The 25,361-nt window shown below is 42.0% G+C and overlaps 1 protein-coding gene across 2 annotated transcripts in view; it reads left to right on the forward strand.

The window, feature by feature from the left end:
- Positions 1-25,361, forward strand: part of LOC306876330 (myosin light chain kinase, smooth muscle-like) — a 112,143-nt gene that overhangs the window by 24,729 nt on the left and 62,053 nt on the right. For both annotated transcript variants that reach the window (XM_079427414.1, XM_079427415.1), the window contains exon 2: positions 9,628-9,784. In XM_079427414.1, coding sequence (XP_079283540.1) covers positions 9,629-9,784 — 156 coding nt within the window. In that variant the 5' untranslated portion in view covers position 9,628. The remainder of the gene's footprint in view (positions 1-9,627; positions 9,785-25,361) is intronic.

Genomic DNA, 25,361 nt, shown 5'->3' on the forward strand with positions numbered 1-25,361 from the left:
TATCACCGGCTGAGCGGCAGAGACGGCTTAGGCAGGGGCTATGTTTATACTGTGGAGCTAATGGACACATGATCTTGGCGTGTCCCCTTCGTCCACCACGGCCCATGGTGAGTGCTATTCAACCCTCTCTAAGGAAGATGAATCCTCTCTCCACATGCGCGCAACTTACTGCCTCTAATGTTACTCTTTTTTTTTTTTTTTTTTTTTTTTTACCTACATTTCACTGCGACCTACATTTCACTGCTGGTTATACCCTGTATAATTGTTTATGTGACAAATAAAAATCTTGAATCTTTCAGTATCTGTCCTCCTTGACTCCGGCTCAGCGGGCAATTTCATTGCCGGAAGTCTCTTGCTCCGACTCCCGACTTCGGCCACTGAAACTACCTATCAGATCCAATCCATAACTGGAAAACCGCTCACTCAACGTCACGTCAAGATCAGTGTGGGGCCCATTCAACTCCAGATAGGGCTAATTCACGTCGAAACTCTACATTTGCTGGTTCTGGAGGGCTCTACTGTGGATCTCATTCTCGGACGTCCTTGGCTGGTGCAGCATAATCCCATCCTCTCTTGGAGCACGGGTGAGGTCCTAAAGTGGGGTGACAGCTGCTTCTCTCGATGTTTCCCTGATCTCCCTCAGCCCTTGCCTTCGGTTCCTGTTCCATTACCCATTCACTCCACCTCCATCGAGAGTCCCGTCGAGAAGCAGTCTGTCGAGATTCCATCATGTTATACCCCCTTTAGCGACGTTTTCTTCCCTAAGAGAGCTGCACAGCTACCACCACATTGGCCATGGGACTGTGCAATTGACCTCATTCCGGGTGAGACAGTGCCCCGCGGCAAGATCTATCCTCTGTCACTTCCTGAACGGAAGGCCATGGAGGAGTACATTGAGGAGGCCTTGAAGCAAGGTTACATCGTACCATCGACATCCCCTGCTGCTTCTAGCTTCTTTGTGGCAAAAAAGGACTGAGGCTTGCGCCCATGCATTGACTACAGAAAACTCAACGATATCACTATCAAGTTCCGGTATCCTCTTCCCCTCGTCCAGGCAGCCCTGGAACATCTACGCGGTGCCACCATCTTCACCAAGTTGGACCTCCGCAGCACGTACAACCTCATTCGCATTTGTCAGGGAGACGAATGGAAGACTGCCTTCGTGACCCCTACTGGCCACTATGAGTACAGGGTAATGCCGTATGGAGTAGTCAACGCTCCTTCGATCTTCCAAGACTTCATGCATGAGGTGCTCCGGGAGTTTCTCCATCGCTTCATCATCGTGTATATTGACGACATCCTAATCTACTCCCGGAGCCTGGCCGAACATCGCCACCACGTTGCGAAGGTCCTCCAGCAGTTAAGAAAGTTCCATTTGTATCTCAAAGCTGAAAAATGTCTTTTCCACCAACTCTCAGTTCACTTCCTGGGATACATCATTGACAGTGGTGGCATTCGCATGGACGAGGGCAAGGTGGAGGCCATCACATCCTGGCCCATCCCCAGCTCAATTAAAGAATTACAACGCTTCCTTGGTTTCTCCAATTTCTATCGCTGCTTCATTATGAACTAGAGTACCATCACCAGTCCACTCACCGACCTCCTCAAAGGAAAGGCCAAGTCTCTGTCCTGGAACCCCACTGCCACAGAAGCTTTCCATACTCTCAAGAAGGCTTTCACCAGCGCACCGCTCCTTGTCCATCCCAACCCGGAACTCCCTTTCGTTGTGAAATTTGATGCCTCAACCACGGGAGTAGGAGCGGTGCTTTCTTAGCAGCAGGGGACTCCTCCGAAACTCCATCCACGCGCCTACTTCTCCCGGAAACTCAGCCCGGCGGAGAGAAACTATAACATTGGCAAACATGAACTCCTGGCCATTAAATTAGCCTTAGAGGAGTGGAGCCCTTTCCCATATTCATGCACCCGAAGAATCACAGGAACAGACAGAGAAGATAATTCCCGCAGAGCTCATCTCCAGCCCGATCCAGTGGATGTCTCCACCAGTCGCCTCCCCAACTCCTCCTGCCACTCCGCCGGGCTGCCCACCAGACCAACGAAACGTACCACGGACACAACGTACACCCCTCATTCACTCCACTCAGACTTCTTTGGGCACTGGCCACCCAGGGGTCAACAACACTCTCTTGTTGTTAAAAGATCGCTTCTTGTGGCCCAATATGGCCAGGGACGTGAGAAGGTTCGTGCAGGGCTGCCCTGACTGTGCCATGTCAAAGAGTCCCCGTCAACTTTAAGCCGGTAAACTCCTACCATTATCCACACCTAACCGTCCTCTTCAATCGAGTCTTCCGATATTACGGCCTCCCCGAAGTTATAGTATCCGACAGAGGACCCCAGTTCATCTCAAGAGTCTGGAAGGCATTGTTCTCACTCCTAGGTGTGACCGTAAGCCTCACCTCAGGCTATCACCCACAGTCTAACGGGCAAGCCGAATGTAAGATCCAGGAGGTGGGGCGCTTCCTAAGAACCTTCTGCCACGGCCACCAGGACTCCTGGAACCAGTTCCTAGCCTGGGCCGAGTACGCTCAGAACTCCCTGCGACAGGCTTCCACTGGACTCACTCCCTTCCAGTGCGTGCTCGGTTTCCAGCCTCCTCTATTCCCCTGGTCGGGGGAACCATCTGATATCCCCGCAGTAGATTACTGGTTCCGGGAGAGCGAGAGAGTCTGGGACGCAGCCCACCATCAGCTGCAGCTGGCAGTGCGCAGACAAAGAATCACAGCAGACGTCCGAAGATCAGCCACACCTGTGCATCAGCCGGGACAGACTGTTTGGCTATCCACCCGGGACATCCGACTGCGCCTGCCTTGCCGGAAACTCAGTCCCAGATTTGTTGGCTCCTTCACCATTCTGGAACAAATCAACCCTGTCACTTGTAAGCTCCAGTTACCTCCACAATACAAGATTCACCCCACATTCCACGTGTCACTATTTAAACCTTTCTCTCCTCCTGTTTCCCCAGAGCTTGACCGGACAGAAGAACCCCCTCTCCCGCTGATCGTGGTGGAAGGCGCGGTCTACAGGGTAAAGGAGATCCTGGAATCCCGACATGGTGGTGGTATCCTAGAATATCTGGTGGACTGGGACGGTTATGGCCCGGAAGAACGCTCATGGGTTCCTAGAAACGATATCCTTGATCCTGCCCTTCTCGAAGAATTTCACACAACTCACCCCAACCGTCCAGCACCCCGGGGCCGGGGTAGACCACCACGATGCCGGGGTGTAGAGGGGAGTACTGTTACAAGTCAGTCAGGTTCACCCCTCAGCCAGTCACAACGCACAGCCTCTCCTGAATACTAATCACCTGCACATGTCCCTCATCACCTCACCAATCAAGCACAGTTTATAAGCACACACCTCAGCTTCATCCATTGTCCGATCTCGTTAATGCGAAGTGGACTCAACCTACTGGTACTATCGTCTGATACTAGCAAAGTGACTTACCTGTGTTACTTACCTGCATTCTCTTCCTCCAGTTGTGCATGTCATCTGCAGCTCTCAACTCCACGCTGAGGTGTGTGCTTCCCGATCTTCGGTCCCCCTGGTCTCCGTCTCCACAAGTTCCTGAAAGGCAAAGGATTCATGTTACTCCCAGTACTCACCTCCCTGGACAAACTCAGTGTTGGATTTCTCACCTCAAGTTCTCCGTCTTCATTTCTGACCTACCTATTCAATAAACCATTCATTGTTCATACTCACCCCTGTGTCCAGATCTGTACTCACGTAACAATCTGCCATACCAGAGTATTTGCACGCCATGTCTGGAATTATTCATGTCATGTCAGAGTCTACGGAGCCCGCTCACGTCACGTCAGAGTCTATAGTACCCAAGCTCCTGCACATGCGGAGCTTGGGCCAGGACTGATGAGACTAATTGCCAGTGTGATGGATCCACCTCTGATGTCAGTGCAAGCAGCTGGCATCCCAGTGGTCTCTACATTTTCAAGCCTCACAGCCTCAACACATTCAAGCTTGGTGAGCATGCCACTGTCTACTGGGCTGCCCGTGATGGCAGTCACCATTTTGAGTGTGTGGGCTGCACACTGCACTCCTGAGGCCTCTCCTGTCCATGAGTCTGCCTCCGAGGTGGTGGCATCCGCTGCAGAGCCTCCAGAGGTGGTGGTGTCCGCTTCGGAACTCTCTGACTGCCCTGTCCCGGCCAAGGAGGCCATTTATGAACTCACAGTCTGTCCTGTCACGACCAAGGAGGCTGTTCATGAACTCCCAGTCTGTCCTGTCACGGCCAAGGAGGCCATTTATGAACTCACAGTCTGTCCTGTCACGGCCAAGGAATGTTGCCCTATGTTACTGCCAAGGAAACCAAGTATGAACTTTCAGTCTTGCCTGTCGCGGCCATGGAGGCCGCCTTTGAACCCCTTGTCTTGCTTGTTATGGCCAAAGAGGCCGCAGGTCAACTCTCTGCCCCGGCCATGGAAGCCACCTTTAAACTCTCTGTTTGTCACGTTACTGTCAAGGAGGCTGTTTATGCTCAGCCATGGTCTTTTGCTCAACTGTGGTGGTCACCAGCACCAACATGGCTCAGGTCCTCCAGTGTTCCGCAGTCTGTCACTGCTTCATGGCCCAGGTACCCCACCAGGCGGGAATCTGTCATGTCTGTTTTGGGGTTTCGTTTCATGTTCATTGTTTTCATGTCTCTTATTTTGTCATAGTTCCTGTCTAGTCATGTGATTCCCTTGATTTGTATGTATTCCTGCCTAGTGTGTGTCAAGTTCTGATTGGTTTCTTTAGTCATGTGCCTTGTTTCCCATTGGGTGGTTTATGTCATGTGACCCTCTTTGTTTGGTATTTATAGACCTCATGTTGCCTTTGTCTCTCGTCGAGTATTATCCCTGTAACCTCTGTTGGAGAGTTCTTGCTTTTGTTTACTGTCTGTTCATGCCATACCATACCATGTCAAGTCAAGTCTTTGTTTATTGTTTGGTCACTTTTGGGATTTAAATAAAGCTGCACTTGGGTTCTTTTCAACTTGCTTCCAGTGGACTCACTACACTTTTACTCTAAATTACATTTTAAATAATTTTGGTTTAATAATCTTTTGTCATGCTTTAAATAAATACACTTATTTTTTGTTGACTAATATAATAAATCACATGTAAAGTATACTTGATTTAACTGTAGTGTGTTATTAAATATTACATTTTATATTACATAAATATTTGTGCATTAAATGCACTAAATTGCTTTCAAGTTTATCATTAGCGATGTGTAATTTCAAATATGTACAACATATGAGTTTCAATAGAAATGGCATTGTCAGTACATTCAGAAGTACACTTGAACCATATTTTAAATACAATGATTATAAAATAAGTAATTATGAAATTACATAAAACGTTGTACTTTAAGACCTGCTTAGGTGGGTAAAAATTCACTCTGAAGTTCTAAATGCAGTTAGCATGAATTTAAACTGTAATACATTTCACTAAACCCTAACCCTGAAATCACCAAAATATCAAATAATTTTGATCATGTCTGACTCATTTTAGTCTGTAGATAAAAAAAAAAAAAATGCTGTCTAGGGTAATCACACACTACACGATTTTCTATTAAATCTGTCAACTCCAACTGCTATCTGCTGACTAGCTCTTATAGCCAACTAATTTTGACTCATCCAGACAGTTTGGGTCAAAACTCTATGCAAAAATAGTTTATTGTTGATCATATGTATTCAGCTTTAATGTAATTCTAATTTGTACTAAAGTCTAATTTGGTCTAATTGATATATAGTTTGTCAAGATTAACTTTGTCCCGTTTCATTTAATCTATTCGTAAACAATGACGTGCAAACAAAGAGCATTCAGAGCACTGACGTCGTGGTGCGGGTTAACAGGTTAATTTAGACTGAGAACATGACTGAGAGCATGGCCATGCAAGGAGGTCTGTACCAGGTGGAGAAAGCTATACATTAGCATTTTCATTAATCTCTCATCATAGTTGCTTTTCTGGTGCATGAATCACTGGAAGTGCTGTATTTTAAATCTGACATCTTTGCTCATGGGACCACATAACTTTCTGAGCCAATCACCAGGGCCATAAATGCCATGTGACAGGAAAATAACATCATGACATACAGTCTCTTGTTTTAGCTGATCGAAAGAGGTTTCCCTTTGAGCTTGGTCATTGTCCAGACATGCTGTTCTTGCATAGTTGATTTTGAGCAACATTGGCATTCATAGATCTCAGTTTGTTTGACTGATGCAGTTGGTGATGTTTGGTGCTTTGCTTTGTCTTTGTCTTGTTAGTGCAGAATGTGATTGCATAGTTTGTTGTAACTCACACTTTCTGATTATTGAACTAGTAATGCCCACTGGGACATCCAGACATGTAGAGACTGTTTGCACCATTTTCCAAATATTCTCTTTATTGCTATTTTTTAAGCTGCCAGAAACACAAAATGTAATTGTTTCCTTGCAGTTGTTTTTTTTTAATCTGTCATTCAAAAGTTGGAAACCAATAGAGACAGAGTGACATGCATCATAATCTGAAAACCACGCCCATCGGTGGAAAACAATCCAATGCTCTCCATTGACTTATTGTATTGCGGTAAGCTTCCTCCTTGTCATTTCTGATTTATAACAAAAAAAGCAGAACAATGTCAAAAAGCTGCTGTGTGATAAGGTGTACACAGCAAACAAGCTAAAAAACCCAGAACTATGTTTGTATAAGCTGTCGACCCAAAAAATTAGCGTTTAAGGACACAAAAGTAGAGCCCAAGGTGTCTTACTCTGAGAACTACACCCACTGGAAGGAAACGTAATCGGCGACAAGAAACATTTGTTATTTTTAACCATGTCAAAGCATTATTTCACCACCCTATGTGAACCTGAGAGAAAAAGATATATTAAGAAACTTAATTTTATTGGTCAGTGTCAGTGCCCCTTTTCCTTACCTTCCTTTTGTTTGAGAAATTATCCAACTGAATGACCCAACATGAAATACCCTGACATCTACATCTATTTGTGTCAACTATTTGGGGGGGTTTAGCGTATTTGCTGTACACCTTGTCACACAGCAGCTTTTAGGCATTGTTCTGTTTTTTGTTATAATTCAGAAATGAGAAGGAGGCAGCTTCTCGCAATACAAAGTCAATGGAGAGCATTAGATTGCCCCCCCAATTGAGTCTTGTTAGAGCAGTTTTTTCCTGTCTGTCCAGCACAGGAACTAACAATGAGAATATTTCTTTTTTGTTTGGGAGACAGTGATTTCTGCTATGTCTAATGATGGGGTGGCCAGTGTCAGTCGTGGAGAGTTTTGCTCCAGCCTTGATAAAAACTCTACCTGGATGTAGCTTTCTACAGCTACTTTTGTCTGGGTTAGAGCAAAATTCTGCAGGACTGTAGCCAGGTTTCCATCCAAAGTTGTGAATTTAACTTGTGCGCAAAATTGGAATATCACATAAAACATTTCCATTCAATGAGTCAAAGAGAACAAAATCGTCACTTCCTGATAAACTGGCACTATAAATCACTAAGAAAAGAAAGGAGAAGCTACTGAATATAATAATTTTCATATATAATAAATTGCTTGCGCCCCAAAGCGAGCAGATGAAACACAATGAATGTGTCCTGTTTACCTCCAATTCAAATTAAACACACCTGAATCAGTTAATCAAGATCCTTAATTTTTGTCTAAATCATGACTGATTGTAACAAGCTTTTGAATGGCACTCATGAGGTATGAGAGATTAGACAGAGTAATACTGTTATATACAGTAAGACTTTAACTCAGGTTCCATTTGGTTATTTAGTAAGGAAATAGAAAAACGTAGCTCACTCATTTATATTTGTAATAGAGTTCTTAATGGAGGTCTTTTGGAGATTTTTCTGTTCGCCTAAGGGATTAGGGATGTTGGACAGTGTCTCTATGCCATAAGGAGGAAAAATATATTAATATAAATGCAAAATATTCTGTCCCAGTTGCCTCTCAGTTGGTTGGTTAATTATTATAACTACCACAAATCACTTTGAATGAGCTCAAGTAGTAGTTGAGAACAGGCTGAAGATGAACCAGTCGACCGTATCAAGAGTTCAGCATAACACTGGTCTGTATGTGAGTGTTGTACAAAAGAACCCATTACTCAAAAACAACCATGTGAAAGCATGTCTGGAGACTGCCAATAAGCACAATGGTGAAAAATCTAGACAGAGAGAGGGAGAGAGAGAGAGAGAGAGAGAAGGAAAGCCTATCAAACATCCAGCTGTATTTACCTATCCTGTGAGGTTGCATGCCTTGCATGCATGCTGCACTCTGTCACATTTGAACCCTTTAATTAAAGTTATAAAGCATCCTTTCAGCAGATCCAGATGAAGGAATAATTAATGCATGGTGACTGATTAAGGGTGTGTTCACACTGGAGCTTTTGATGTGAGTCTGTTTGTTATCAGAGTTTGTTTTGGTTGGTATAAAAGTACTCTTCAGAACTTGGATGCTAGTCACTCATGGTGGTAGTCGATTGATTCTGTTGATAACCCAAATTAATCAAGTGTAAAAACATCCTCTATGTAAGTCTGGAGTTCACAGCCTGTGCTGACCGCTCACTGCGACAGGCTAATGTGTTCAGCCTGGGATGTGGTCGCCCCATGTGTTACAATCTGCAGACCTCTTAAAGAGGAAATGGCTGTGTTTTCACTTGCTGTATGACATGCATATTTTACACATACAAGCACACTCGAATACAAGTACATTTGTCACGGTATTACCTGTCCACTGGATTTAGGATAGACCTAGCATATGGTTACACTTTGACTCAGAGGTCAAATGCGACGTTTCAGCAAAGATCTTTTTTGCTGCATGCTCATAAATCAGCTTAAATTCTTGGTTGTGGTTTTTGACCTTTTAAGGGAAGATGCAGCTTTATGAACACCATTTAAACATATATCACTTGGTCTATGGTCAGCTAGAGGGTTTCCTTGGATAATGTTCAGGTTCAAACTTGAATACTTGATTGTGCTAGGTAATGTGTATTTTTTATATAATAAATATTTATAACTGTTATAACACATAAGCCTACTTGTTGTTAGTGTAAATGTGACATCTCTGTGCCACTAGCATCGCCAAATGGAATAATGGGTTCAAAAGTGGTTCTCCAAACACTTCTCCATCTGCCATTGATTCAACGTATCAGTGAATCTTGTGTCTTCACATTAAGCTTCAAGGAGAAAGCATATAAATGTTTTAAAAAAAGACAGTGGTTGTGTGAAAACAAATACTTGCAAAAAAAATAAATTATAATAATAATAATTCTTTATGACCCCTATACAGTAAGTGCATTATAAAATGCACATTGCTTTAGAGAGCCGATCAAAAGTATGAACATATATGGTCCTAAAATTCTGTGTGTGAATATGAAGAATTTAGTATAGGTCATATGAAATTCATGAAAATCCTGAAACTCATTGGAAGGATCATAATAAAAAATAAATAAACTTGACTATATAAACTACAATCAGTTCATGCATTTTAATGCATTCATTGACTTCTCATTGAGAATGCATTACATTGTTGTGCCTTTTTTATTTTTAGTTTTTCAACCACTGAAATGAACTTGACATGGAACTCAAAACTCTTCTGTTGTTCTTGTGTTTGCAGAATGATGGGTGATGTTCAGTTTGTTACGGGATCTCATGTGTCCAAGACGACTCTGACTCTGGGACGAGGTTCCCACAGAAAAGAACCCCCTGTTTTTACCCTCCCGCCACGTAATACCCGTGTCTGCCAAGGGGGTACCGCACGCCTTGAAGGGAAGGTGAGAGAGATTCTTCATAACCATCCTAGTCCGCCAGAAATTGATCCTCAGTAGTGTAATGAAGCAGACACTATGTCTGCCAATGAATTTCATTCAGGACTCCCAAAAATAACCTATTTTAGAAACTAGCTCTATTCTAACACCTAGACAGCTGCCTTTCTGTCTCCAGCACATATAGACAGCTGGCAGTAGTCAACGGATGGCCCTGTTTTCTAAGCGTTTACAAAAATATGTGACCCTTCGTTTGAAATATCAAGCCATCCTCCCTTGTCCTCAGCTGATAGTAGAAAAATATAAAATATTATGCAAGATTATATGATGAGTTTTTCTTTTGGAGATTCTTATCAGGCACACATCTGTGTTTCATTATGCTCTGACAGTGCGTTCAGGACAGGAAGAGGTGCGTTTGGACACTTCTTTGCGGTCTCAGACTGACACAGCAGGCAAATACAGGAGAAACTCCAATAAAATATGCATCTGTTAAAACTGTGTGTGCTGCACACTCTCAAAAATAAAGGTTCCAAAAGGGTGTTTTTGCAGTGATGCCATTCAGCTTTCAGTGAACATTTCCTAAAAGAACCATTTTGAAGAACATTTTAGAAATTTAAAGAACCTTTTTTGACTATAACAATATATTATTAAACTATAACTTTTCTGCATTTGAAAGGTTCCATGGATGTTTAAGGTTCTTTAGAGAATAGAACCACTGATGCCAATAAAGATCCTTTATTTTTAAAGGGGTCATCGTCGGATACAAAATTCACTTTTACATGTTGTTTGAACTGAACCACCCTATAATGATAAAAATCCACCCTGTGTTTTTTTTTTTTTTATCCTGATAAATGAAAGCCCCTTTCTCAAATCAAACCGATCTCAGATTCTTGGCTGTGTGACATCACACATACCCAGGCTGCCCTCACGATTTTTGATTGACACTGGTGCTTTACCTTAGACCCGCCCTGACTGAGCTGTAGACAGTCCGCCATTGTTTTGACGCTGGAGCAAGTGTAGACAAGAATGTCTCCTAAGCAATTGAGGTGTTTTGTTGTTGGATGTAATAATGAACATAGCAGTCGTCATTTACTCACGACATCTGAGCTGCTGAAGTAAACGTTTGTTTTTGAAGGGAATGTAATATCGGCACTGGTTTCACGATTCAATTCGATTACAATTATCATGTCAACGATTCAATTCAATTCGATATCATGATGCATCATGATTATATCAAATTTATTTTTATTAATTTTTATCAAATTATATAAGCAGGCAACTTTTTAAAATAATTACGTCAATTAATTATTGTTAAGAATTAAACAAAGTAAATATATCTTCAAAACATACAAGCAATATAAAGTAATAAAGGGGGAAAAAGACAATTACAAGCCAAACCGCCAAATGCGGGTAAAAATCATCTGTGGCAGGTAACGCTGCCAAATCACTAGCCAATTTGGCGGGTTACTTTTCGTAAATTATGTTCACTCATTAATTTCTTGGGGAAGTTCACGCAAGCCAAATCTGCGCAAATACCGAACTAAAATACCAAAACAACTTAGTGCGCGTGCATATTTAGAGTGTGCTCTTTTACTGCATTCAGTCTATTAATATTCATTAGGAATGATCACAATTCAAGATAAGGGGGCAGAAAATGTATATAGTTATATCAATTCATTAAGTTAATCAATATCACACGAAGAGTGCCGCTTAAAAAATCAGCATGGTTACAAATGTGATATTGATTTTATTCAATAGTTCAATAAACTATAAGTTACTTTCAAGAGACTTACGTTTTAGATACCATATTGCCTGTTTTTGCGCTATTTCGACAAGGGAAAATATTCCAAACACAGCCACAGTGCTGTTTTGCGTCTCTGCTCAACATGATGGTGTTTGAATCTTGAATGAATCAACTGTTTAAATAATTCGGTTCAGTCGCAATGACTCACTTATTAATGGTGACTTGATGCCACCTACTGGCGGTTTCAATTTCACATTTACAGTATCTTTTCATTATTTAAATAATTTCCAATATGTTTAATATTTCATGTTTAAAATATCAAAACATTATTTATGCATTTCTAACTGCAAGTTAAAGCATTCCATGTCCCTCTAAGCTGCATTAACATGTGAAAAAAACATCTAAATGCCACTTCAGATGCAACTTCTGCAAAGCTTAATTTTATTGATACTGATTTCATTTGTTTAGTAACAGTCTAAATGTATATTATTATATTTGACTGATTAAATGTAAAAGACTCAAAAAATGATGCACACTTTTAGAAAAAAATGGCTTTATAAAGTTAAAAATGCCCATAAAAGGTACAAATCAATGTAAAGTTTTTGGAAAAGATTCATTTATATCACTGCTGTGAACTGACCACACAGAATATGAAGAATAATAATTATCTTTATCGATAAAATTCCCAAAAATGTTGAGATAATTTTTATTATCAATATTGCACACCCTTAGTACTGACACAGAATGATTCGCAATGGTCGCTTTGTCACTTCCAGTGGTTTATTTCGGGGTTTTTTTGTTTGTTTTTTGGCTGGTAGAAGTTATGATTTAATAATTTAGTAGCCAAATTGGCTGGTGAGTGAAAAAGTTAATTTCAATCCCTGATTACAAGTGATCTGAGAGTGCTTTAAGTATCTGAGAGTGCTTTAAGTAATGTGACGAGTCGGCTGCCTCCCCCCTGTCCATCATCACCACCCCGTCCCATATTCGCCGCCCTTCACCAGGCTCCCGACAGGAGTGGGTGTGTGAGAGAGGAGGGGCGCTGAAACAGCCAGGGCTGGCGGCGTGTGATGAGGCGCACCTGACGTGAATAGAGCCTCATCACCGCCGCCGTTAAATGCCGAACGCGCCTCTCCTCGTGAGACCGGTCTCTCCCCCGTGCATGCACGCTGGTGTCCTCGTGGGTCCAGGAAGGGAGCGTCGAGCAGGACTGCCGCACCCGTGAGACGGCTGACGGGCCAGGATGCCGGGCCGTCGAATCCCCCAGAAGCGCCGGGAACCGAAGAGATGGACGAAGCCGCGCAAGAGACGCCGCCGCCACTCGCTCCCGGCCCCGAGAGGGGAGCGCGTGCGGCCACCGGACTCCGCCCCTTCCCTGGACCCTTCCCTCCTGAACACTGCCCTCCTGCACAGCCCCGCAGCACGACGAGGACACCAGATCCCTGTTTATTTTGGACACTTTTTCCCCTTTGGACACTTTATTTTAATATTGTTTAATAAAAACCTCTCCGAGGCTTGACGCCACGCCCACTGTGTCTGTCGTTGGCTCCTCCCGCCACAGTGGTGGAGAATGCGGGCAGGCGGAGCCTAGACAGCGCAGTTGGGCAACATCTGATGACGTCATCCCCTCTCGCTCGCAAAAAGCCGTGGAACCCGCACGGGGACAGAGGAACGACGGGGACAGCCTCCCAGCCACCGAAGGGGTAAGTGACGTTCTTTCTATTGGTCATTTACCCTGTGGCTGGTTGAGGCTGACAACTAATACCCGGTTTCTCTGTCCCGGTTCCGGCGCGGTGCGAGAGGGAACGTTGCCCGGAGAGGAATCCCTGCCCCGCCCACTCCGACCGCTGGAGCCTGGTTGAGGAAGGTAGCACTCCTGCGTGGGCGGCGACCCTAGGACGGGGATGTCGCTTGGGGGGGGGAATGTGACGAGTCGGCTGCCTCCCCCCTGTCCATCATCACCACCCCGTCCCATATTCGCCGCCCTTCACCAGGCTCCCGACAGGAGTGGGTGTGTGAGAGGAGGGGCGCTGCAACAGCCAGGGCTGGCGGCGTGTGATGAGGCGCACCTGACGTGAATAGAGCCTCATCACCGCCGCCGTTAAATGCCGAACGCGCCTCTCCTCGGGAGACCGGTCTCTCCCCCGTGCATGCACGCTGGTGTCCTCGTGGGTCCAGGAAGGGAGCGTCGAGGAGGACTGCCGCACCCGTTAGGCGGCTGACGGGCCAGGATGCCGGGCCGCCGAATCCCCCAGAAGCGCCGGGATGGCCGAAGATGGACGAAGCCGCGCAAGAGACGCCGCCGCCACTCGCTCCCGGCCCCGAGAGGGGAGCGCGTGCGGCCACCGGACTCCGCCCCTTCCCTGGACCCTTCTCTCCTGAACACTGCCCTCCTGCACAGCCCCGCAGCACAACGAGGACACCAGATCCCTGTTTATTTTGGACACTTTTCCCCCTTTGGACACTTTATTTTAAATATTGTTTAATAAAAACCTCTCCGAGGCTTGACGCCACGCCCACTGTGTCTGTCGTTGGCTCCTCCCGCCACAGTGGTGGAGAATGCGGGCACGCGGAGCCTAGACAGCGCAGTTGGGCAACATCTGATGACGTCATCCCCTCTCGCTCGCAAAAAGCCGTGGAACCCGCACGGGGACAGAGGAACGACGGGGACAGCCTCCCAGCCACCAAAGGGGTAAGTGACGTTCTTTTTATTGGTCATTTACCCTGTGGCTGGTTGAGGCTGACAACTAATACCCGGTTTCTCTGTCCCGGTTCCGGCGCGGTGCGAGAGGGAGCGTTGCCCGGAGAGGAATCCCTGCCCCGCCCACTCCGACCGCTGGAGCCTGGTTGAGGAAGGTAGCACTCCTGCGTGGGCGGCGACCCTCGGACGGGGATGTCGCTTGGGGGGGGGGATGTGACGAGTCGGCTGCCTCCCCCCTGTCCATCATCACCACCCCTGTTGCACTGCTTTAGAGAAGAGGAAGAGTTGTTGCCATACTATCAAAACTAGAGGTGCACGAAAACATATATTCATATATGAATCGCGATTCTTTCTTCTAGCGATTCTAATGCATTCAGAAGTTTCAAAATCAATGTTCTAAAGCAGCAGTTCAACCGCACCCGCAAGCTTCAGGAAAAACAAACAAACAAACAAACACAAAAAGCGCACGTGAAAGTCTCTCAGTGCATCTAAACAGCAGAAATGAAAGCATATCTAAAGTAAAACACTGAAATAACAGCGAGTGGAAACAGTCAAGCAATGCACATATGTCTCACAGCGCATATTGTGTGCACTGAAGCCCGCTGTGATTGTCTCTAGCGCACACACGTGCCACATGCTTGAAAAAGCCAAGCTCAGATTTAAAAATAGAGAGTGCATTTTTAATTCTCGCGTATGCGAATGACGTCAGTATAGGCTATGATCGATTATGGTCGAATCATCTACATTTGATTAATTTTGACACCTCTAACCTAAATGCTTCTGATGTTCACACGAATCATTTGTGATCCAGCTTCACCTACAGAAGAAGTGAGTATAAGAGGTTTTTTATGTATCTTTGTAAATTGCCTTTCCTGATAATGTGCTAGTTAGCAAGTTCCGAAGAGAGGGGTGGGGTGAGCCGAGCTCATTAGCATTTAAAGGGACATGTACATAAATGGGTTGCTGTGAACAGAGCTGTTTTTGACATGGTTAAAAGGGTGTTGTTTTACACCACCATTGAGAAATTTTAACCAAAGTATGTTATAGATTTTTTATTAAGCCCCTAAAGAATCATATATCAACTTGTGGAAAATAGGTATCCGATGACCCCTTTAAGAGTGTACCATAGAGTCCAGAGAGAAGGAGAGAGTCTGAAGCCCAATTTATACTTCTGCGTCGAACCTACGCCATAGCCTACGCAGAGACGCACAGGCCTACGGCATAACCTGTGCCGTACCTGACGTGCAGCTCTCAAAAATCTAACAGTGTTAATTCTAGCGTCAATTCTATGCTGAACGCAAGCGCTATGATTGGTCTGCTAGAACCCCTCCCTCCATATGTACTTGAGTTTTGTGTGCGTTTATGAGCACTGTAATATAGTTTAATGTTAAACCTTCTTATTTAAAATAAAACAAAGCAAAGAACAAGTGTCTTATGATGTATTATACTACATAGCATTATACATCAGTAGTTGTCCGCGACAATGTTGATCTGCCGTGGTACATGTCCTTGTGGAGATTGAAAGAATTCCATCTTCTCCTGTTCCATTGTTGTCTCCTTTTTGTAGTTTTAAATAACGATTTAATGATTTGATAATTAATTGCCGCCGTCACAGCTTCTCAAGCAGCTTCTTCTTCGGCTTTGGCCATGGTGCTGCGGGTTACACAAGCAACATGCCCGTGGACACTACAGACTAGCGGTCTGCATGTGTACTGCACGTCCACGCAGAAGTAGGGGTGTCCCCGACTAAGGATTTTCGTAGTCGAATCGGGATTTTCGAATCTTGCCGATAGTCGACTGATAGTGGAATCATATGTTTGGGGGCGGGGCAAAATACAAAATATCAAGAGTCAATTCAGACAGTCATAAATAATTACTTTAACACACGAAGCCCTAAGCGAAGCCTAAGAATTCACAACATTTTTTACAATAGTGCTCTCATCATTATAACGTATATGACAGTAGATGATCTGCATTTCTGTTTTGAGCTGCGCTCTCTGAAGATGACCAGTAGATTGAAGCATAAGATGGCTGTCACGGTGCACACACGAGGGAGGACACAGGAACACGCAGACGAGGATGTAAACTCATATGTCTTTACTTATGACATCAAGGCAGGGCAAGACAAGGCAGGGCAAGACACAGACAGGAACACCGGGGAGTAACGAGTAGACCAGACGAAGTCAAACTGAACAGACAGGACTATAAATTAACAGGTAAATCATAGATAATGAGACGAACACGGCTGGACAAGAATTAACTGATTACATGAAACAAACCAAATATGGACACAAGAGGCAGGAACACATGACACACACGACAGAACCCTGACAATGGCAGGTTTTTAATCAATGGGATTTAATTAATTTATCTCATATAGAATACACTTTGTTATTTATACAATATAATGTTAATATCATGACTTATAGGCTATTTGCACAAAATGCCTTGAATGCATGAATGTGTCTGCGCGGCTCTGAATTAACTCCTTTTGTAGACGCGTTCGTCACAATTTTTGAACACAGCAACTAAATTCTAAAAATTCACAATAAAAATTTGTATTAAAATAGTGTTCTCATTATAATGTTATGTGTTTATGACAGTCCAAGTCATAGTCATTAATATTCTGCATTGTTGTTTGTCCTGCTCGCGCTGCACGCTGAGAGATAACGTTAATCACAGTAGTACTACAATGACGCACTTTACTGCAGCGTAGCTCAACCAAATGCACCTTATACGAGATAAATAATATATACACAATATATAAACCGACTGAAATGTTTTGAAATCACTTGTACCCTACCTGATCGAAAAAAATCAGTCTTTCACTCTGTCTGTGTCAGTTTGAATCTTGCTAAATTTTTAAATCCATGCCTCCAAGATGCTTCTGTCGGTCACGCATGGAAAGTGAAACTTAAATATATAGGGGTGGATTTATTCACGCATGTTAAAATATTTATTTAAAGCTTCTTTCTTTTCAGATTCTTATTTACACTATTATCATAATAGGCTGTATATTAACTTATTTGGAGAAAACTGGTAGTTCTGTGTGAAATCAGACATTGAGCACCCCCATATAGCCAAAATGGCATGATCATAACACCCCGCGAATATTCAACTGTGAGATTGGGAGTCGAATCAGGCTCCTCCTATCGAAGCATCGAATCGTCGACTATTTGGGGTCACCCCTACGCAGAAGTATAAATGAAAACTGACGCACAGCTTACGACGTAGAGGCTACAGCGTAGGTCTGACGCAGACATATAAATCAGCCTATAAGTATACTTTGATCTTCCGCGTCTGCGCACAGTCCGCATTACGTCATTTTCGTCATCAAGAGGGCTCGCTGACAGCCACGCACCCTGTCTGCGTGCAGGCAATTTTTTGAGACCGCATGGACAGTGCACGTACAACAGTGCATGCGTGAGGTGAATGTTGAGAGAGCTCAAGTCAAGTGGTACTGTGCATGTGTCGAACTCCTCTGTCCGCACTCATCTGCAGTGAGTATACTTTGAAAGCTGCGTGGAGCTGTGTTCAAGACGGAACGGAACATGGAAAGTGAAGTATACCCAGGCCTTGAGACAAAGTTTGTGCACTATTTGTGGTACAGACATGAATGGTATTTCAAATCATGCAGAGAGAGGACTTCACACTTGAACTAGCTAACCCTGAGTCATTGTAAACCCAGGATAAATGGAATACTGGGTTATCTTGGTTGATTGCGATTTCACTTTTTTAACATTAGTTAGTGTGTAATGTTGTTGTTTGAACATAAACAATATCTGCAAAGTTATGACGCTGAAAGTTCAATGCAAACAGAGATATTTTCTTTTAAAATTCTTTTAAAATTCTGGCACTTTAATGCCTACATAAACAGCTCGTAGGGACTACAACGAGTTACTTCTCAGGTTTGTGACGTCTCAAACGCAGAAATTTGCATAAACCCTGCCCCCGGGAACATGCAACAAAGAGGGCGAGGCCATGTTGCACTGCTTTAGAGAAGAGGAAGAGTTGTTGCCATACTATCAAAACTAGAGGTGCACGAAAACATATATTCATATATGAATCGCGATTCTTTCTTCTAGCGATTCTAATGCATTCAGAAGTTTCAAAATCAATGTTCTAAAGCAGCAGTTCTTAATCCTGTCCCTTGCACTCCCCTGCTCTGCACATGCTCTGCTCTGTATCTCTCTCTCTCTCTCTTTCGCTCTCTCTCTCTCTCTCTCTCTCTCTCAAGCATCATCTCATCAGCTCCAATAAACTGTTCCAATTTCCAATTATACACTTTATGTGTATAGACAGACAGATATTTTTCACATAGCTATGAGAAGCGTTAAACATGGACGCGGATCCTCTTCACTAATATCCTCTGCGTCTCAATCGGGCTCAATTTGATAAGCAACATTGAAGACATCATTGTTTACAACACAACCAGAGCACATGCCACTGAGGTGAGGGGCATGACGTTTAGACACACACTGGTGGTTTAGTCAATCACAACACACTGGACCAGCTAACCAATCTGAGCCCATTGCGTATTTCTGAGGGAGGGGTTTCATTAAACAAGGAAATCATCAGCGCGTTTATCAGAGAAGGGACAGAACTGTGTAGAATAAAGGTAAATTATGTGAAATTTTTTTTTTTTTTTTTTTTTTTTAACTAAGCATTAACACATGTTAGACTGCACCCTATAAACTCGATCAAGCCTAGAAAAAAAAAACAGTCAACCTCCCCTATAATAAAAATATGGTGGAAACTTCAAGCAAAAATGAAATACAAACTGCTGTGGCATCATTTAGAACAAAAGCAAGCCAAAATCTAGCTTGTTTTGGGGGTTTAGAACAGCTTGCTAAACAAGTTTTCCAAAAAAAGTTTGCTCTACCTGGTAAACGCCTTCAAACTGCCATTTGGTTTGTGGCAATAGCATAACAGGTAGCTATGCTCTGGGGCCGCCTTCTCCAACAGAGGTCTTTGGTTTATTTCTTCTGTTCAGTCTATGGAGACACGAGTAAAAACATGAACATGTGAAAGTTTTCTTTCACCCGGGATAAAAGCAAGGTTTAGAACAATGATAATAACCTTGGGTCGGATGCATTATGAAAAGCACTGAAGAATGCTGTTACTTTTACAGGAGTTCATGCTTACAATTTTTGAATGAAGAATTGTTTAAAAATATCCAAGCTTTGAATCATACCAAGAGACCAGAGATAATTAAGGGTCCGTTTTCTGTTTTATAGAATTTTACATGCTTCAGTCATTTTCATCAGTTGAATTCAGATGCAATTTGGGATTATTATTATTATTGTTCACAATATGATTATTTAGTTTTGTTTAGGCTACGCACGAATGGCCAAAGCTGCACTTGATGGCAGTGCAAGACACAGAAAGCTCCTTTTATTTGTAACTAATCAAACTATTTTAAGGGAAAAAAGCTATTGTGCAGCAACACTGCAGTTTGCTTTGGTTGTCTCGGTTCTTTGATGTCAGCCTTAAAACACTTACAACACTTTAGCAAACAGCCACAGCACCCTAGGATGGGCAAATACCACTCACATTTTCTTTAGAAAATACAAAAATCGAGTTGTCTTTCTTATTTAGTGTAATTTATTGACATGCAGAATATCAGACATTCCATTTAAGGTCACACAGTCTTGAGTTTAGGAGACTTTTTGCTACCTGTAGTACTTCCATATGGCATGGGGGTTTTCTGCAAGTATAACTCAGAATTGCTCCTCGAGCGTAAAGTGTTCTAGCAGACACAGGAAAGCCCTGAGCACAGGTACAGCTGCTGGATTGGAGGGATTTTGTTAAGGCTGTGAGTGGAAAGTCTGACAGGATCTCCTCTATCTTCATGTATTAGCACTTTGGCAGAATTTATATCCATTTTTACACAGACGGTGTCTGTTTTTGCTCTTAGCTAACATTCCTAGAACAACATCTAAAAACAACACACAGGATCCAGCTTTACAACATAATTTTAATGCACTGCACTTTCTTAATTTGGTTTCAGCTGTTGACTGGAGTCAATTTTTCATTTGAACTTGCAGCATCTTAAAGCTGCAACAAAAATAATATTAATTTCAATATTAATTAGGTTATAATAATAATAAGTTATGATAAATACACATCTGTTCCCCTCATCTAAATTGTCTGCATCAGGAAGTGATGCTTGTGGAAGTATGAAACAAGTCATTTTTTCATCTTAATTAAAAAAAAATGCTGTTTTCGGACTGTTGGAGCATTTTGAGTTCTGGGCTCGTATGTATAAAACTTCTCAGAAATGCTCCTAAGAATAGACTTCAGCTTTGACTTAAGTGTAAAAAATTTCTTAGTAAAAAGTAGGACTTTTCTAATAGTAGGAGACTATTATAAAGAAGCTAAAAGCAACTTTCAGTAAAGTCAGTAAAGATTCTTAAGTGTTGACTGAGGTGACACTTAAGTGTTGTGAACTAAGGACTACAATGATGTCAACCCAAAATGGCCACCCTATATATATATACATATATATATATATGCCCTCCAAAATTATTGGAACAGTAAAGACAAAAGATGAATATGAGACAAAACTACGGAATGTCACATTTTATTATTGGGTGATTCAACACAGATGTTTTACCAGCTAAGAAGTTCAGCACTTTTAGAGTTTCATTACTCTATCTGATGTTCAAGTTTATTTGTATAGCACTTTTTACGATACAAATCGTTGCAAAGCATTTCTACAAAATATATATTTTTATATTGCAGAACCTTAATATATTTAACTTATGGCAAAATTTGGTAATTCTGTATGTTGTCTGAGCGTTGGCATTCTCTGAGGGGTTGGCATTATCTTTTCTCAGGTGTTCGGTCATCTCAGATCATTTAAGGGTTGGATCCAGACTGAAGCTTCTGTAATTCCTAGTTTTGGAACTGTGTTTATTGACCGATGAGACAAAGATGAACCTTTATCTAAGTGATGGGAAAGCAAAAATGTGGAGAAAAAAAGGAAACTGCAAAAGATCCCAAGCATACAGTCTCAAAAAAGCATGGTGGAGGTGGTGTCATGGCATGGGCATGTATGGCTGTCTCTGGAACAGGCCCTCAACTTTACTCCCCAACTTTACTGATGACTTAATGTATGATGACAGTAGCAGAATGAATTTGGAAGGGTACAAAACCATATTGCCTACCAATATTCAAGAAAATACCACCAGATTCATTGGGAAGTGCTTCATATTGCATCAGGACAATGACCCAAAAACACCCTGCCAGTTCAGTCAAGGAATTTATAAGGGCAAAGAAATGGAAAGTCTTATATTGCCAAAGTCAATCTCCAGATTTAAATCTGCTTGAACATGAATTTCACCAGCTGAAGAGGAGAGTAAAGGCAGAAACTCCCCAAAACAAACAACAATTGGAATTGGCTGCATTAAAGGCTGGGAAAAGCATTTCAAAGGATGAGACCAAGAGTCTGGTGATGTCTATGGGTCACAGACTCACTGCTGTGATTGTGCGCAAGGGATCTGCAACTAAATAATAGCTTTTAATCTTTTATATCTGCCTTATGTTCAACTGTCCCAATACTTATGCTCACATCAATGAGTGGGATGAACTCTAAAAGTTCTGTTCTATATATATATATATATATATATATATATATATAATCCTCATAAAATGGCTTGTTTTTTCAGCATGGTTTGATGGTCAGTTGTGGACCACATAGTTGTGGACAAAAGTGATGTCCGGCCTGGGAAATTTGACATCTTCACCCTTAATTAAACACAAAAAAAATGTGTTAAAGATTTTGTAAGCATATTGCCTAGAGTAAATTGTTTTATTTCTTATAATAATGCAATGAAACATGCCAAATTGTGTGGTCATCATCATTTTTGGCCATGCTGTCATACAAAGAAATTATGCAAAAACAAGAGAGAACCAATGCAATATTAATAACTGATTATGTTGTAGCCATTGCAATTTAGTGATTTTGTCACTAGATTTAATGACTTCCTCACCCCTTTTGAGGCATTTTTCAAAAGTCAAGCAACAAAATCAATTTCTTGGACAAACCATATCTAGATTCCGAGACTCTTCCACAAATCTATATTTATATTTATATAGATCAGTGAACTCGCCAATATGATGTAATCTAGAAACATTTAGCGACTGTTCTAGCTACTTTCAATTGAAAGCAGTTGGCAACACTGGCCAGTGTTTTTTTCCCCTTCATATATTTTCATATTTTGATGGTTTAAGTGAAATGTGGGGTCATAAAAAAACCCTCCAAACATCACTTTTGTCCATTGTTGTGATTGGTGGGGTTAGTGCCACAATATGTTAGACCTTGCTTATTGTGTCATTGCTGTATTTTTCAAATTTTCCAGCCAAAAGAATTTAATCACTTCTGCAGTTAGACGATTGATTTGTAGAGTGGAAGAAGTTATTAAATTTCTTACTTTGTCAGTTAAAAAAAAATTGACTATCAAGTTTGTATCGTTTTATCAACTCCATATCATCATATACTGTAACTCCAATACGTCATATATTCATAGAAAAGTGTGTGTCTCCTCCTCTTTGCTGCCATCTTGTTACTCCTAACTAGATTAGGAGACCTCTCCAGCTCTCTTAAAAAAATTAGGAGCTGAGACCTAGTCTTAACACTTAGGAACCTTTATGAATCACTCTTATGAATCACTGAATCATGAATCACTCTTAAGTCTAGGAATGAGAGTAAAATTAGAATTTTCTTAGAATTTTGACACACTTAAGACTAAAATTTTACTCTGAGCGGCTTTAAACATATGGCCCCTGATCGTTTTCATTCGGATGAAATGAAACTAATTTACAATGTACTCTTTTATTTCAAAAGATAAATGACATATTCCTCACATTAAAGGGCTGAATGTGACTTTGTGGTTGTGAGTTCTCATTGTGTTGTGGTCTGTTCTAGCAGTTCTGTGAGACAGCAGAAAGAGCACAAACAGGGATTAAAATACCTTTGTCTTGTGACTCCTAGTTTCCTGTTGTACTCCTGTTTTCTTTCAGGGCACTGCAAGGTGAAGTCAAGCATCAAAAGTTTCACTGACGCATGGTTTCACTGCAGTATTTTACAAAAAGTGGGGTTGGGGTTCGGTTAAAAAAAAATGTAGAAAGGGATAGTTAATCCAAATAATAATAATAATAAAGTGAAGTGACATTCAGCCAAGTATGGTGACCCATACTCGGAATTCGTGCTCTGCATTTAACCCATCCAACGTGCACACACACAGCAGTGAACACACACACACCGTGAACATACACCCGGAGCAGTGGGCAGCCATTTTATGCTGCAGCGCCCGGGGAGCAGTTGGGGGTTCGGTGCCTTGCTCAAGGGCACCTCAGTCGTGGTATTGAGGGTGAAGAGAGCGCTGTACATTCACTCCCTCCACCTACAATTCCTGCCGGCCGGAGACTCGAATCCGCAACCTTTGGATTACAAGTCCAGCTCTCTAACCATTAGGCCACGACTTCCCGTCTCATCCATGAGGATGAAATTAAAACTCTCATCCTCATGGTTTTTGCCCCTTTATTGAGAGTCCAGTAAACTGCAACTTACAAGATCCAAAAAGGTAAATAAAGGTAAATAAATGAGTCCATACTGTATGAATCGAGCAGTTTAATCTTAAAAGAGATGTGATTACTTTATATATTTAGGCTTTTATTTCTCATCTAAACAATGATCAACACACACAAATGATCTGTTCACCATATAAAGCTATCGTATATCTCTACACAAGACTTGATTAAACACCTTGATTCAAATTAATTCATTTGACAAAATTTGTATGACCTTTTTGGAGTCAAGTCAACTCAATTCACCTTTATTTATATAGCGCTTTATAGAATACAGATTGTGTCAAAGCAGCTTTATAGTGTTAAACAGGAAAGTAGTGTATCGATAATGCAAGAGGACTGACACAGTTTTTCAGTTAAAGTCAGTTCATCATTGATTAACATCACTGATGTCATCATCCAGCTCAGTTCAGTTCAAATAGTATCTGTGCAATCAAGTCAACAATATTGCCAGAAATTAAGTGCCCTTAATTAAGTAATGCCTCCTGCATTAAAGTTTTGACCCTAAAAGTTTTGACCATACAATATAGACACTGATGCCAATCTGTGGAATTGTTATAGGTGTATGAAGTATATAAAAAGAATAAACTAGTTTTATAAACTAAATAAATTAACTTAAACAATGAAACTGGGTTGTTCTGTTGTTCACGATGGAAAGTTTTGAGTGCTACTCCGGACAACGAGAAGAGACAATATATGCTGGTAATAATCAGTGGATACTAAAGAAAGTTTAAAGGGGGTTAAGCATTAATGTCACTTAGTTACAGTGAAAAGAACTGAAAACAACATTGAACCAATCAAACAGCCTAGGCATGGAAAACTCTCATCAAGTTTCATCAAAAATATCTTAATTTATGTTTCAAAGATTAACCATAGTCTTGCCATAGTTTTGGATCAACATAAGAGTGAGTAAAATTAAAACTGAATTGTCATTCAACTATACTTTTAATATGTACAGTCAAAATCATTTGTGAAAAAGCAGTGATCCATATTTGATAAGGTTGAGGTTTGAAGTGAAGTGACATACGACCAAGTATGGTGACCCATACTCGAAATTCGTGCTCTGCATTTAACCCATCCAACGTGCACACACACAGCAGTGAACACACACACACCGTGAACACACACTCGGAGCAGTGAGCAGCTATTTATGCTGTGGCACCCGGAGAGCAGTTGGGGGTTCGGTGCCTTGCTCAAGGGCACCTCAGTCGTGGTATTGAGGGTGGAGAGACCGCTGGACATTCACTCCCTCCACCTACAATCCCTGCCGGCCCGAGACTCGAACCCACAAACTTTGGATTACGAGTCCGACTCTCTAACCATTAGGCCACAACTTCCCTTTGAACAATATATATACACTCTGAATTACACTATATGTTAAATGTTTTTTTGGAATTTACTTTGGGAACCCTTGGTTCCTAAGTAGTAGGCCTATTTACTGGGTAAAACTATGCATAATAAAATAGATTTAAACAGACATGCATGCACAAGCATATTACTCTTTTTGCTAGATTTATTGTGGAGTGTTAAAGTTCAGGGGCACTGTGTGC

The sequence above is a fragment of the Barbus barbus genome, assembly GCF_936440315.1.
Source record: "Barbus barbus genome assembly, chromosome: 10".
NCBI classification, from domain to species: Eukaryota; Metazoa; Chordata; class Actinopteri; order Cypriniformes; family Cyprinidae; genus Barbus; species Barbus barbus.